At 39.2% G+C, this 14,853-nt stretch overlaps 1 protein-coding gene across 3 annotated transcripts in view; it reads right to left on the bottom strand.

Annotated features, from left to right (window-relative positions):
• KYAT3 (kynurenine aminotransferase 3) overlaps window positions 1–14,853 on the bottom strand; it is a 72,318-nt gene that overhangs the window by 10,803 nt on the left and 46,662 nt on the right. For all 3 annotated transcript variants that reach the window (XM_047083830.1, XM_047083832.1, XM_047083831.1), the window contains 3 exons: window positions 7,822–7,898; window positions 6,049–6,138; window positions 228–414 (listed from right to left, as the gene is read on the bottom strand). In XM_047083830.1, the coding sequence (XP_046939786.1) occupies window positions 228–414; window positions 6,049–6,138; window positions 7,822–7,898 (354 nt within the window). The remainder of the gene's footprint in view (window positions 1–227; window positions 415–6,048; window positions 6,139–7,821; window positions 7,899–14,853) is intronic.

Raw genomic sequence — 14,853 nt, 5'->3', positions numbered from 1 at the left:
TAATGGAATACCTGTAACCATGTTAATAACAGTTGCATTTAAGGTCAGGGACCTAAAGTCAAAATGATTATATAAAACAAAACAAAACAAAAACAGACATAACGAAAAGCCATTTTTCCATAGACAAAATGCTGATATGGCTTTGACAGCAATCTTTACTCCCTAATTCTGATGTAATTTCACACATAAGTTTCCATATATTTGAAATAATAAAAACCCTTACAAACCTAGCGAAGACACATCAGCAATGATGAAGTATCCCCCATCAGGAACTATGGGTTTTAGGCCAAGACTTTCAAGTAAATGTATCATCCGATCTCTTTTTACTTCTAACTCTTTTGGCAAAGAATTAAAGTAACACTCTGGGTCATCCATGCGCTTGATGTCAATCCAAAAAGCTTGAGCCAAGGCTTCCTGCATGTTAAGATTGAAACATGTGAAAAGGAAATACAGTAATGTTATTTATTGCTGAGTTTACTGGTGTAATAGAGACTGCCCTAAGTGACATTATTGGGGGGGAAAAAGTCATTCAGGGAATTACAGTTAAATTCCTGTGAACCTATGTTAGACTGCATTAATGGAGGAATCGGTTATATGCAAATGATCAAATCTAATGTGAAGAACTGAGAATTAGGCATGACGATCCAAATTAAAAGAGAGGTACTGTATAAAGATGGCTTACTTGGAAATGAAAAGACATTAAGTTATTTTCCACTGAGGTCAGCTATAGAATGACTTGCTAGATCTAAGTGTGAAAGATGATGGACTAGACAGCCTTTTCCCATTACCTTGGAGGATGCAGTGGAAATGAAAGCTGACCCACTATGTCACTCCCCATAGGTATGCAATCATTCTCATCTAAATTGTAATCCCTGTTCTAATCATCCATATCCCAGAAGTGTCTAAGTGTCACAGGGATTAGAAAAGAATTTCTGGGGCATGTGGAGTCACTTCTGTACCATTCCTCAGCAAACTCAGAAGTGACAGGAGAGAAATTGGTCCAAGAGGAAAAAAACAATGTTGTTAAAGGCGACCAGGTAGGTGTCTGAGAAGGCAACAAGTCAGGAAAAGGTAAACAAATCTGAATCTGGACACACATAAAGAACAAGGATCTGTACAAGCAGGAGGACAGAAGCTTGGTAGGTGGGTGTGAACTGAAACCCCTTAGAAATACCAGTTCTCAGGAGTGCCTGGGTGGCTCAGTCGGTTAAGAGTCCAACTTGATTTCGTCTCAGGTCATGATCTCACAGTTTGCAAGACTGAGCCCCCTATTGGGGACTCTGCATGGAGCCTGCTTTGGATTCTCTCTTTCCCCCTCTCTTCCCTCCCCTACTTGCTCACATGTTCTCTCTCAAAACAAACAAATAAACTTTAAAAAAGAAAAAAGAAAAGAAATATCAGTTCTCAGAGCAAACAAGGACATCTAAGCAAATAATCAAGACTCTGGGAATAATTAAGAGATAGAGGGGCAGAGCAAAGTAGCTAAATTAAAAAAAAATTAATCAGAACCGAGAGGTATCAAGAATTAAAGGATGGGGTGCCTGGGTGGCTCAGTCAGTTAAGCGTCCACCTCTTGAGTTCAGCTGAGGTTATGATCTCCTGGTTCATGGGATGGAGCCCCAAATTGATCTCTGCACTGCCAGTGAGAAGCCTGCTTGGGATTCTCTCTCTCCCTGTCTCTGCCACTCTTCTGCTCATGCATGCACTCACTCTCTCTCAAAATAAATAAACATTAAAAATTTTTTTCAAAGAATTAAAGGATAAATTCATTCACTCAGTAATCATATACTGAATACCAATGTTAAATATTGGCATTGTGATAAAACACTGGGGATATAATGATAAACAAGATAAACATGGTCCTTGCCTTTATGGAGATTCTAGTTAGTATCTATTGGAGGGGGCATGTAGAAGGGATGAGGAAACCAATATATGAAAAAGGCAGGCTATAATTTGTTCTGTTGGAAGAACAGAATCTGGTGTGACTGCAGAGTACCAAGAGAGACAGCATGGCAAGAGATGACATGGAGAGACAGAGAAGACTGCATGCCAAAAGAATCCACCAGGAAAAAAGAATTGATAATTCATAGTACTAAAAAAATCTTGGATAAATGAGGATCCGCTGCTTCAGCCTAGGAATCTGTGGTCCCCCTGGAAGCATGGGCCAGTTTCCAAACATGGCTATCTGACTACACGGAAAAAAACCAGGCACTTAGCTGACAGGGAGGGTCAGATGGTTCAGAAAAAGAAGTTCCAGATCCTTAGCTGAATCTTGCTTTTTCCTCAGCAACTTATTCACTCCCTATAGTAGGAGATATTGCCCTAGAAAATTCAAAGCTCAAGAGACATAAACATCGATCCTAACTGTAGTATTATACTGGACTCTTTCTGTCTCTTATCCCACCATGTAACCCAATGGCAAATACAGTCAGCTCTACCTTCAAAATATATTCAGAACCCAATCATCTTCCACCACTTCACCATCCCTATATTGGTTCAGTCAACTACTGTCTCTCTCTTGGTTCACTTCAACAGTCTTCTGATTCAATAAAGCAGCCAGAGTCCCTTTGATGACACAAGTTAGATGATGCAATCCTTGTGCTCAAACTCTCCAGTGGCTTCCGATCTCACTCAGCCTTGACAGTGATAAACATGGCCTTACTTGATCTGGCTCCTTTTGTTCCTCCTACTCTTGTCCTTTGATCATCTGATCCCAGTCTCATGTTTTTCACTGATATAAGTATGACAGCCAGAATACCTACTCCAGGGCCTTTGCACTTGTTCTCGCAGTCTGGAAGGTTCTTCTCTAGGTAACTATTTGGCTACTTAACCTTCAGTTTGTAGCTCAAATGACCCCTTCTCAGTGAGACTTTCAAAGATTACTCCATTTAACACTGTATATTTTCCCCTTAACACTTTATATCCTTCCTCTTACTTGCTTTAATTTTCTCTGTTGTATCTATCAACATCTGACATATTATTAAAATACTTACTTCTTGGGGCACCTGGGTGGCTCAGTTGGTTAAGTGTCTGACTTTGGCTCAGGCCATGATCTCGCAGTCCCTGAGTCTGAGCCTCACATTGGGCTCTGTGCTGACAGCTCAGAGCCTGGAGCCTACTTGAGATTCTGCAACTTCCTCTCTCTCTGCCCCTACCCTGCTCCCACGTCTGTCTGTCTGTCTCTCTCTCTCAAAAGTAAATAAACATTAAAAAAAATTTTTTTAATAAAATTTTTTCTTCTTTATTATCTGCATACTCCCAGTAGGCAACATGCAGAAGAAAAAAAACTAGACCAATTTCTTACACCATTCACAAAAATAAACTCAAAATGGATGAAGAACCTGAATGTGAGACAGGAAACCATCAAAACCCTAGAGGAGAAAGCAGGAAAAACCCCCTCTGACCTCAGCTGCTGCAATTTCTTACTTGACACATCTCCAAGGGCAAGGAAATTAAAAGCAAAAATGAACTATTGGCACCTCATCAAGATAAAAATCTTCTGCACTGCAAAGGAAACAATCAACAAAACTAAAAGGCAACCAACGGGATGGGAAAAGATATTTACAAGTGACATATTGGATAAAGGGCTAGTATCCAAAATCTATAAAGAATTCACCAAACTCCACACCCAAAAAACAAATAATCCAGTGAAGAAATGGGCAGAAGACAGGACAGACACTTTTCTAAAGAAGACATCCAGATGGCCAACAGGCACATGAAAAGATGCTCAACATCACTCCTCATCAGGGAAATACAAATCAAAACCACACTGAGATACCACCTCACACCGGTCAGAGTGGCTAAAATGAACAAATCAGGAGACTATAGATGCTGGAGAGGATATGGAGAAACGGGAACCCTCTTGCACTGCTGGTGGGAATGCAAACTGGTGCAGCCACTCTGGAAAACAGTGTGGAGGTTCCTCAAAAAATTAAAAATAGATCTACCCTATGACCCAGCAATAGCACTGCTAGGAATTTACCCAAGGGATACAGGAGTACTGATGCACAGGGGCACTTGTACCCCAATGTTTATAGCAGAACTTTCAACAATAGCCAAATTATGGTAAGAGCCTAAATGTCCATCAGCTGACGAATGGATAAAGAAGATGTGGTTTATATATACAATGGAATACTACTTGGCATTGAGAAAGAATGAAATCTGGCCATTTGTAGCAACGTGGATGGAACTGGAGAGTGTTATGCTAAGTGAAATAATTCAGGCAGAGAAAGACAGATACCATATGTTTTCACTTATACGTGGATCCTGAGAAACTTAATAGAAGACCAGAGGGGAGGGGAAGGGGGAAAAAAAGTTACTGAGAGGGAAGGAGGCAAACTGTAAGGGACTCTTAAATACTGAGAACAAACCGAGGGTTGATGGGGGGTGGGGGAGAGGGGAAAGTGGATGATGGGCATTGAGGAGGGCATCTGTTGGGATGAGCACTGGGTGTTGTATGGAAACCAATTTGACAATAAATTATATATAAAAAATTTTAATAAAATGTTCTTCTTTATTATCTGCATACTCCCAATAGGCTGTAAGCTCAATAAGGGAAGAATTTCTTTATGCTGTATTTCTTCTACTAGCAAATATTTGTTGAATAAGTGAATGGATTGATTTTGAGTGGATTAAATGAGTTTAATATGTATAAAACCAGAAGTCAAAACTAACCTTTATTATGACACTGCTTTAGAGAGTCACAGGAAAGAGAATTTTAAAACAAAATTTTGTCTCATTCAGTAGATATTTTTGGCAGGAAGCAAAAAAAGTAAACTTACTATAGCCACACATTTCAATCTTTCAGCCTTCTAACAGCCTTCCAGAAAAAGATATTTTTTACAGTGATCTGATTATTCACGGAATGATGGTACACATATCCCTGTTTTATAATTTATTTAAAAAAAAACACAGAAACAATATAAAAAAGATATACATTAAAAAGTCTTGTACCCACCCCTATCCCTATCTATTCATATCGCCTATTCCTCATACCCATACAAATAGCCACTTTTAGTAGCCTCTTACAGATCCTTCCAGATATCCTTTAAGAAAATAAAAGTGTATGGTTTCTCCCTTTCTTATACAGGATATAGCACAAATACACACTACTCTGTATGTTGCTCTTTTAACCTTATAGTATATTCTGGAAATCTTTCCATATCGATAATTATAGAGCTTCCTCCTTCTCTCCCTCTCTCTTTCCTTTCTTTTCATTTTTAAATAGTCATGGTGACAGACAGAATAATGGACCCCAAAGGTGTCTAGGTGTTAAAACCCAGAACCTATAAATATGTTACTCTACATAGTAAAATAAACTTTGCAAATGAGGTTTAAATTAAGGATCTCAAAACGCAGAGATTATCTTGGATTATTCATGGGCCTAATACAATCATAAGGATCCTTGTATGGGAAAGAAGGTAGCAGGAGAGTCAGAATCATGTTAGAGTTATGTGACCTCAAGCCAAGGAATGTGAGTAGCCCCTAGAAGATGGAAAAGACAAGCAACGAATACGACCTTACAACCTGCAGAAGGAACACCAGTATGGAGACACCTTGTTTTTAGCCCTGTAAGACCCATTTCAGACTGTTGACCTCCAGAACTGTAAGATTAAAAATTTGTGTTGTTTTAAGTCACTAAGTTTGTGGTAATTTGTCACAGAGAAATGGGAAACTAATGCAAAACTCAGATAATATTTAAATGTTTGGCTAGACCATGGTTTATTTAATTGCCAGTGGATGGATAATGTGCTTCCCCTATCTTCTGCAATGAATGGCCACGCACATACAGAGCTTCTTGCTTCTCATGTTTACAGATAATAGCAACAGAGTAAACTCCCAGAAGATGGATTCCTGCTTTGGAGCACATGCACATCTATAATATTGCTTGGTGTTGTCACTGTCCTTCACAGAGTCTGTTCTACTTTGCAATCCCACCAGTGTTCAAAGCTAAAACTCAATGATTTTAAACAAACAAACCAAAAAACCATTCTAGTAACACCTTCACCAAAAGACCATGCTTCAACCCCAAGTTACTCTAACACCTACCTGTAAAGGTGTAGCACAAGTATAAACAGTGTTTTGTTGAACTGTCTGTAAATGTTTTATCAAATGATTAGGACCAATGGACCAGCCAAGCTGAAAAAGGAAAAAAAGAAAAGCAGATTTCAGAAAGTGAATCTAACTGTATGTATTAAATCTGATAGAGTAGCTCAGCTTAATGTAATTATTAAACATATGTAATTCTAAAATGTTCACTCTATGAAAGTAGTGTAGTTATTAGTATTTGCTCATCATTTCAACACTGTTCTGTGGGAAAGTTTCCCACCGGAGTCACTAAACTCTGTCTTCAGAAGGTAAATAGTGCCCACAATCATTATAACCCTTTTCTTTTCTAATTCGCTACTTCTGAAGGTCTAAAAACTCATAACAAAGCTTATTTGAATTAGATAAAAGTAACTCTGAATGAGAGCCTAAGGGACTCTTCCATAATTTGGTTCTGCAGGCCCCATTTTTTTTTTAAATTTTTTTTTTTTCAACATTTATTTATTTTTGGGACAGAGAGAGAGAGACAGAGCATGAACGGGGGAGGGGCAGAGAGAGGGAGACACAGAATCGGAAACAGGCTCCAGGCTCCGAGCCATCAGCCCAGAGCCTGACGCGGGGCTCGAACTCACGGACCGCGAGATCGTGACCTGGCTGAAGTCGGACGCTTAACCGACTGCGCCACCCAGGCGCCCCTCTGCAGGCCCCATTTTTGATACTCCTTGCTTCTTGCCATGTTCAGGATAGGGCTGGTTGGAAGATAATCAAGCTTCAACTGGGTAAATTGTTAATGTATTACATAGTGCAGTGCTTAAGTACACAAATTCTGAAGCTGGATTGCCTGGCTGGCTTGAGTTTATTAGCAGTACAACCTCAGGCAACTTACTTAACTTCTCTTACTAGTTTTATTATCTATAAAATGGGGATAATAAATTATACTCACTTCATAATGCCATTATGAGAATGAGTATGTGTAAAGCACTTAGAACCTGGCACATAGTAAGTGCCAAAATATTAGCTATTATTATGTATTATATTTTTCCTCCTTTTTTATTAATCTGCAATAATCTGAACATTCTTTGCAAAGAAGAGTGCCATTGGTTGGTTACTTATAAAATGAAAAATGACTATTTTTCTCCCATTTGCAATAACATGGATGGAGCTACAGAGTATTATGCTAAGTGAAATAAGTCAGAGAAAGGCAAATACCATGTGATTTCACTCATTTGTGGAATTTAAGAAACAAAACAAATGAGCAAAGGAAAAAAAGAGAGAGAGAGAGAGAGAGACAAACCCAAGAAATGGATGTGTAGCTAGAGAGAACAAACCGAGTGTTAGTGGACGGGAGTGGAGGTGTGGGGGGATGGGGTAAATAGGTGATGGGGATTTAAGAGGGCATCTGTGATGAGCACTGGGTATAGTAATGAAGTGATGAATCACTAAATTCTATACCTGAAACTAATATTACACTGTATATTAACTAACTAGACTTTAAATAAAATTTTAAAAAACTTAAAAAAAAAAAGAAAGAAATGATTAGGTCTCAAAAAGGAGAAAGGTCAACAGGAAAGCTGAATGAGTAAACAAAAGGTCAGTAAGTACAAAAACCTGGGAAAACTGAACATATATGCATTTAACACACACACACACACACACACACACACACACACACATACACACACACACACTCTCTCTCTCTCTCTCTCTCTCTCTCTCTCTCTCTGCAAGAAGTAAAATACGTGTCTGTTTTCAAGCAATTATTCTTTTGCATCTTACCTTCCAGCCAGTTACACTGAAAGTCTTTCCGGCACTTCCTATCGTTATTGTTCTCTCCCACATACCTGGAAAAGTAGCTAAACCGGAAAAAGAAAAAAAAAAAAAGGTTAAATAATTGCTTTCAATCAATCTACATTCAGTATAACTTAAAAACATAAATGTAGTATAATGCAGTCGGTATATTTCAGTAGGTTTTTTAATTTTTTAATGTTTATTTATTTTTGAGAGAGAGAGAGACAGAGCTTGAGAGGGAAAGGGCCAGAGAGAGAGGGAGACACAGAATCTGAAGTAGGCTCCAGGCTCTGAGCTGTCAGCACAGAGCCCAATGCGGGACTCGAACTCATGAACTGTGAGACCATGACCTGAGCCAAAGTTGGACGCTTAACCAACTGAGCCACCTAGACGCTCCTATTTCAGCAGGTTTTTAAAATATAATGTAACTTTAAGCCAAACATAGTTGAAAATGTCACAGTGCTTAAAAATACTATATAGTATGTGATAGATTAAATAATGTTAACTAGCAAAATCACTTCCAGGGTCAGAAGTGGCAGAGATGTCAGTAGGCAGCGTTCCGGGCAGTGGTTGCACAGTCGTGGCGTGGCACCTGGTGCTCAGTGTCAGTGGTAGCTGTGCATTCACTAATACTGCACTCTTCCTTCCTGTGGCACCATTTTGATTGTGGTCCTGACCATTGTTGACTCGCCTCTACTCTGCCCCTTTTCCGAGTCTACCTCTACAGGATTCCTAAGACAATGTTTCTTAAAATGTGGTTCTCACACCAGTACTAGCAATATCAATGGGGAACTTGTGAGGAAGGCAAACTATTGGACCATATCTCAGATCTCCTCAATCAGAAACTCTGGGGGTAGGGCCCCGCGATGCATGTGTGCATGTGTGTTTTGCTAACAATTTTAAGATATATATCCCACACCATAAAATTTACTTATTTAAATCGTCTAATTCAATGGTTTTTAGTATATCTGCAGAGCTGGGCAACCAGTTTTAGAACATTTTTTCACCCCAAAAGCCCATACCTTTTAGGTATCACCCCTTAATATCTCCGTGGCCAATAGCCCTAGAACTTGTCTGAATGGAGTTTATTTGGCATACTTAATCTCTCCATAATGCACACCACAGTCTTCTTATACTTCAAAACATCAGCCAGCACTTCAGCACTATGCTACGGGGTCTATTTTAAACAACAAAATCACCATGAAAAGGGCAGTTGTTCATAGTATAAGCTGAAATAAGGCAGAGTGTTGCCTTGTTGACCTCAACTGAGAATACACATATTAGGTGACTCAAATTTTTTGCCTCTCTTGGCACGTCTGTGAATGAAGCGCTGTGAGTATTGACTTTGAAGTTACAAACAGATTTCTGCGAGGTGATTCACAAATATGGATTCCACAAATAATGAGAAATGACGGTGTAAACGTTTTCAAGTGATTGACATCTTTAATAAAATCATTCATTCACATACTCATTTGCTTATCAAACATTTATTACCAATGACCAGGTCCCAGGGACTAAGCCATGTCTAAAAGAAACAAAGATGAGAAAAAAGCACATCCTATCTTTGAAGAGCTTATGGTCTAGCGGGGATAGGAGAAAAGTAAAACAACAGTCATATACAGTGCGTAAGTGCTGTAATAGTAAGCGGCATGGAGTATCATGCAAGGACAGAAGGTGTTAGGGGTAGCTTTCTGCAGCCAGTAAAGCTTAAGCTGAGACCTGGAAGACCATGTAGACTTCTGCCAGTCAGAGAAGGGGAGGAAAGGTATTTGGGGCAAAGAGAATGCAGGTAAAATCATACAGGTATAAAATGCAGGAGCTTGTAAATTCTGCCCCAAATTGGTAAATTATTCCCTTGTTAATCTTCGGAGAGTGCTACCTATGCTGCTCTTTGTTCCCTTTTTTTAATGTTTATTTATTTTTTAGAGAGAGCGCACGAGCGGAAAAGGGGGAGAGAGAGAGAGGGAGACACAGAATCGGAAGCAGGCTCCAGGCTCTGAGCTGTCAGCACAGAGCTTGACGTGGGGCTCGAACTCATGAACCACAAGATCATGACCTGGGCCAAAGTCAGCGCTTGATCAACTGAGCCACCCAGGCGTCCCCCTATGCTGCTCTTTGTATTCCTCAAGTAGTTTAGATGTTAAGTTCTTCACATGCAATCCCATGAGTTTTTCACTTGTTTTTCAGAGGTACAGTAGATACTCTTGTATTGTTCTAAGAGTGTTGGTATACATAAAGAGAAAACAAATAGCCATTTCTGTGTGATCTAAGCTACTGTTTTCTTAATCTTCTCATATACAAGTCAAGTGGCTACTAAAATGTAAGGTAGCTATGGGGTGCCTGGGTGGCGCAGTCGGTTAAGCGTCCGACTTCAGCCAGGTCACGATCTCGCGGTCTGTGAGTTCGAGCCCCGCGTCAGGCTCTGGGCTGATGGCTCGGAGCCTGGAGCCTGTTTCCGATGCTGTGTCTCCCTCTCTCTCTGCCCCTCCCCCGTTCATGCTCTGTCTCTCTCTGTCCCAAAAATAAATAAAAAAACGTTGGAAAAAAAAAATTTTAAATGTAAGGTAGCTAAAGAAATTTCCAAAATGGAAATTCATACGTAATCAGTCCATTGTGAAATACCTGCCAATATCTGTAAAGGTAGGAAAACTACATAAATCAGGATGTTATAATTGTATTCTCTGTGGAGTAAAACAAAACCCAAAAATAATAAATAAAGAAAATATTTAGAGAATTCAAAGAAAGAATATTCTAACATTTGATATAAATATCCTATCATTTCAAGTTTTGAAACAGTTCTAGTATTCCAAAAGAATACCATGACCATGTCCCACTTTCCTATTTGACCAGAGAAAATCTAAACTATGTATAATGCAGAGTATCACCTCTTTTAAAGTAATAATATGTATCCAAAACCCAGAAAGTCTATTAATAAACACAATATTTAGAAATAAGTTCTTTAAGGGGCACCTGAGTGGCTCTGTCAGTTAAGCATCCGTCTTCTGCTCAGGTCATGATCTCACCATTCCCGAGTTCCAGCCCTGCGTCAGGCTCTGTGCTGAAAGCTCAGAGCCTGGAGCCTGTTTCAGATTCTGTGTTTCCCTCTCTTTCTCTGCTCCTCCCCTGCTTGTGCTCTGTCTCTCTCTCTCACAAATAAATAAACATGAAAATCAGAAATAAATTCTTTGAAATTAAGAATTACCCAGAGAAACGAATACAATCCTAACATGTTTTCTTAAGTTATATCCAAAGGAAATCAAAACCACCCACATGTCAAATGTAGGTTTCATTCACAAAACATCAATGTAATAGTTTTGGTATAATATATTTTTGAAAAGAGCTAAGCAATTTTGATGGCTATTTTAGCCATTTTATTTATTTTTTTTTTAATTTTTTTTTTCAACGTTTATTTATTTTTGGGACAGAGAGAGACAGAGCATGAACGGGGGAGGGGCAGAGAGAGAGGGAGACACAGAATCGGAAACAGGCTCCAGGCTCCGAGCCATCAGCCCAGAGCCTGACGCGGGGCTCGAACTCACGGAGCGCGAGATCGTGACCTGGCTGAAGTCGGACGCTTAACCGACTGCGCCACCCAGGCGCCCCTATTTTAGCCATTTTAAAAAATGGATGTCTTTTTTCAAGCAGTAAGCTAATCAACTGAATAACTTACAAGGAATTTTATATTATTTGTCTAAATGCCAAAAGATTAGTATATCAATATAAATGTATTAATATCTTTTTTATAGAAGAGAGGTTTCTCTGTTGACTGACATGTCATTTTACAGAAATGCAGAGACAACATTTGAATCAAGAATCTGATCCAAGAACAAATTCTACTACTTCATTAAAAAGGGCCCTAAGGAATTTTTTTAAAACATCTGGATGTTCATATCCTCTCCGAGACTTGGGGAGCCACAGAAATTAAAGCAAACAGGTAGAACAGAAGACCACAACACTGTGTGTGAATCTAGAAGAAAAAGAAATCTTTGCATGTCTGATCATTTTTAAAAAATGGTACCTAGGAGTGCCTGTCTGGCTCAGTTGGTAGAGCATGCCACTCTTGATCTCAGGGTTGTGAGTTCAAGCTCCATGCTGGACATAGTGATTACTTACAAAACACAACCTAGGGGCACCTGGCTGGCTGGCTGGCTGGGATGTGAGTCTTGGTCTCGGGGTTGAGTTCAAGCCCCATGGTGGTCGTAGAGATTACTTACAGGCATAAATAAAAGTAAAAAGGAAAACTGATATCTAGTATTAAGCTTAGGTTGCATTTGTATCTGAAAGGCAAGTGGTCATTGCACTTCTCATTTATGACCCGTGGTCCTTAAATCAGCTGCAGCAGCAATAACAGTTATTTACAGGTGGCTTAGGCTTCAACAGAAGTCAGATAAAGATTATAGACAGAAGGAAGAGTGCTACCCCAGGGAAAATGGCCTCAGTGAAAGCATAAGGGTGATGCTAATTCACGATGTACGGCTGGAAAGCTTTATTGTGTTATATTAAAGAACTACTACCACACTATGCAGATTAATGGAATAGTCACTTTGCATCTTTCGTGTATTCATATTTGATAGAATACCTAAGTTTTCATGGAACCAAACCACTCCCTAAATAATGAAATAGTGAATTCATTTTTTTTTTTTAACTTTATGGGCTGTTATAACAACTAAAATATCTGAGTTAAAAATATAGGTCTTGGGGCACCTGGGTGGCTCAGTCAGTTAAGCGTCCAACTTCAGATTCTGTGTCTCCTTCTCTGTTCCTCTCCCACTCACACTCTGTATCTCTCTCTCTCTCTCAAAAATAAAGATTAAACATATATATATTTTTTAAATATATAGGTCTTGATATCTTTAGCAAGTAATATGTGTTACACTTTTACTATGAAGGGCTTATATGAGGTTTAAACAATATAATAAAGGTTTAAACAATAACTCAAGATCATTTAAAGTTATCTATTGGAAAAATATTGCTGAACTTAGTTAACTAAAACTCTAAGGACTTGAGACATTATCACTTAGAAATGAATATATGTGTTGAGTACAAAATTATATTTATTAATTAGCTAGATGCCTATTCCTCTGTTTAATTGTTAAAAATTACAAAAAAGGGGTGCCTGGGTAGTTCAGTTGGTTAAGTGTCCGACTTCAGCTCAAGTGATGATCTCATGGTTTGTGAGTTCAAGCCCCGCATCAAGCTCTGCACTGACAACACGGAGCCTGCTTGGGATTCTCTCTTTTTCTCTCTCTCTCCGCCTCTCCCCCAATCTCTCTCAGAATAAATGAACTTAAACATTTTTTTCAATTACAAAAAATAATTATTTGTCTATGTTGACCTGATTTTCGACTGGGAATAGTTCAATGATCTGAAACAGAGGTCATCAACAAAAAGGGTGAACGAAGGTGAACTCTGATGCAATTTTGACATGAAACAGCAGTTTGCTGTGTTGAGGCACCATGCCTTGCACATCTCTGGCTGCCTTCTCTGTTTATCAATTCTCCCTGAGAAAATTCTCTTCCATGGGTTCCACCACCAACAAAATTTTGACGACTGCCAAAACCCTTTCCCCTCATGATTTGATCCTAACTGTCAGGCCTATAATTCTACTTGTCTCCAGACATCTTCTCTTCTAGGCCTCATAGAGACTGAAACTTAGCAAGACTAAAGAAAGCATGAGAGGCAGGAATATTCCTTACTCCCCACAGAGCTGCCCCTCCTCTGTACACATCCACCTCTGCTTACAGGCCTCACCACTGCTGAAGAGACTGGGCCAGAAATTTCAGAATCCCACTGGCTGGTTCCCTTCCCACCTTCAGATGCTATACTCTGCCCTATTGTTGACTTCTAAATAGCCCACTTGTGTCAACTCCACTGCTAGGGCATCTAACTCACTTCAGGTCCTCGCCTGTAACTGGTTCTTACCTTATAAAACAAATCCAATCAAGGAACCCATTCCCTTGTCTTGGCACACCTCCTGCAGTAGTTCTCAAATTATGCTTCACTGGAACTTTAGTGATCAAATTAATGTGTAGAATTTTTTTTTAATCGATTTTAACTTTTACTCCATGAAATTTTCTCAAGCACCTGAAGTACTACCATTTATCTGATAGTGTATGCTACCAACAGTGAAACAAATGAACATTTAGTGAGAGGCAAAATCAGAAAAACTCTGATATGTCTGTATCAATGGCTCTTTGTACAAATATGCACACAACCGGGATTTTTATATTGACTCCTTCTAATTATTAAGTTTCTATTAAGAAAATTGCTTCTAGTTTCAAAATGGAAGGCAACGTATCCCTATTCTACAATGTGAACATTGTGGCTTCAAGGTGCTCTACACTAACATTGAGTTTCAGAACCACTTACCTCCTCAACAAGTTTAAACTTTGTTCTCATAATCAAGACTGCCAGAATTACTCTACTTTTCCATTATCATCTGTGACTGTTATAACATATCCTTATAAGCCACTTGCCCTAATCTTAAGTATATCTTGATCTGTTATGCCTTCTTGCCTCAGTCCACATTAGTTTATCTGATAGGAATTTTAATGTTTTTAATTTTTAATTTTTATTTTTTGAAGGAGAGAGAGACAGAGCAAGGGGGGGTGGGGGAGCAGAGCGAGAGGGAGACACAGAATTTGAAGCAGGCTCCAGGCTCTAAGCTGTCAGCACAGAGCCTGATGCGGGGCTTGAACTCACAAACTGTGAGATCATGACCTGAGCTGAAGTCAGATGCTTAGCCGGCTGAGCCACCCAGGTGCCCCCTGATAGGAATTTTATTTGTACCTCTCTGCTTAACAAATTCCATCTTTCGCCCACTCCTCTGTTGATCTTCTCAAGCAGCTGCTTTGTCCTCCATATTTCTACACTTTAAAACGTACCACAGGGATAATTATGATATATGAAACAACTATTTATATACAAGCGCACTAATTTATTTATTGATATCTGCCACAGTGATTTCAGTTTTTCTTCCCTTATCTCCTTCATATTTCCTATTCATTTCTTCATCAATTA

This window comes from Lynx rufus, unplaced genomic scaffold, assembly GCF_022079265.1.
Source record: "Lynx rufus isolate CCGP_SWC_20201006 ecotype Redwood Valley unplaced genomic scaffold, mLynRuf1.p SCAF_2, whole genome shotgun sequence".
Taxonomy (NCBI): domain Eukaryota; kingdom Metazoa; phylum Chordata; class Mammalia; order Carnivora; family Felidae; genus Lynx; species Lynx rufus.
The sequence above is the reverse complement of the archived record's forward strand: the minus strand, read 5'-3'. Positions and strand labels throughout refer to the sequence as shown.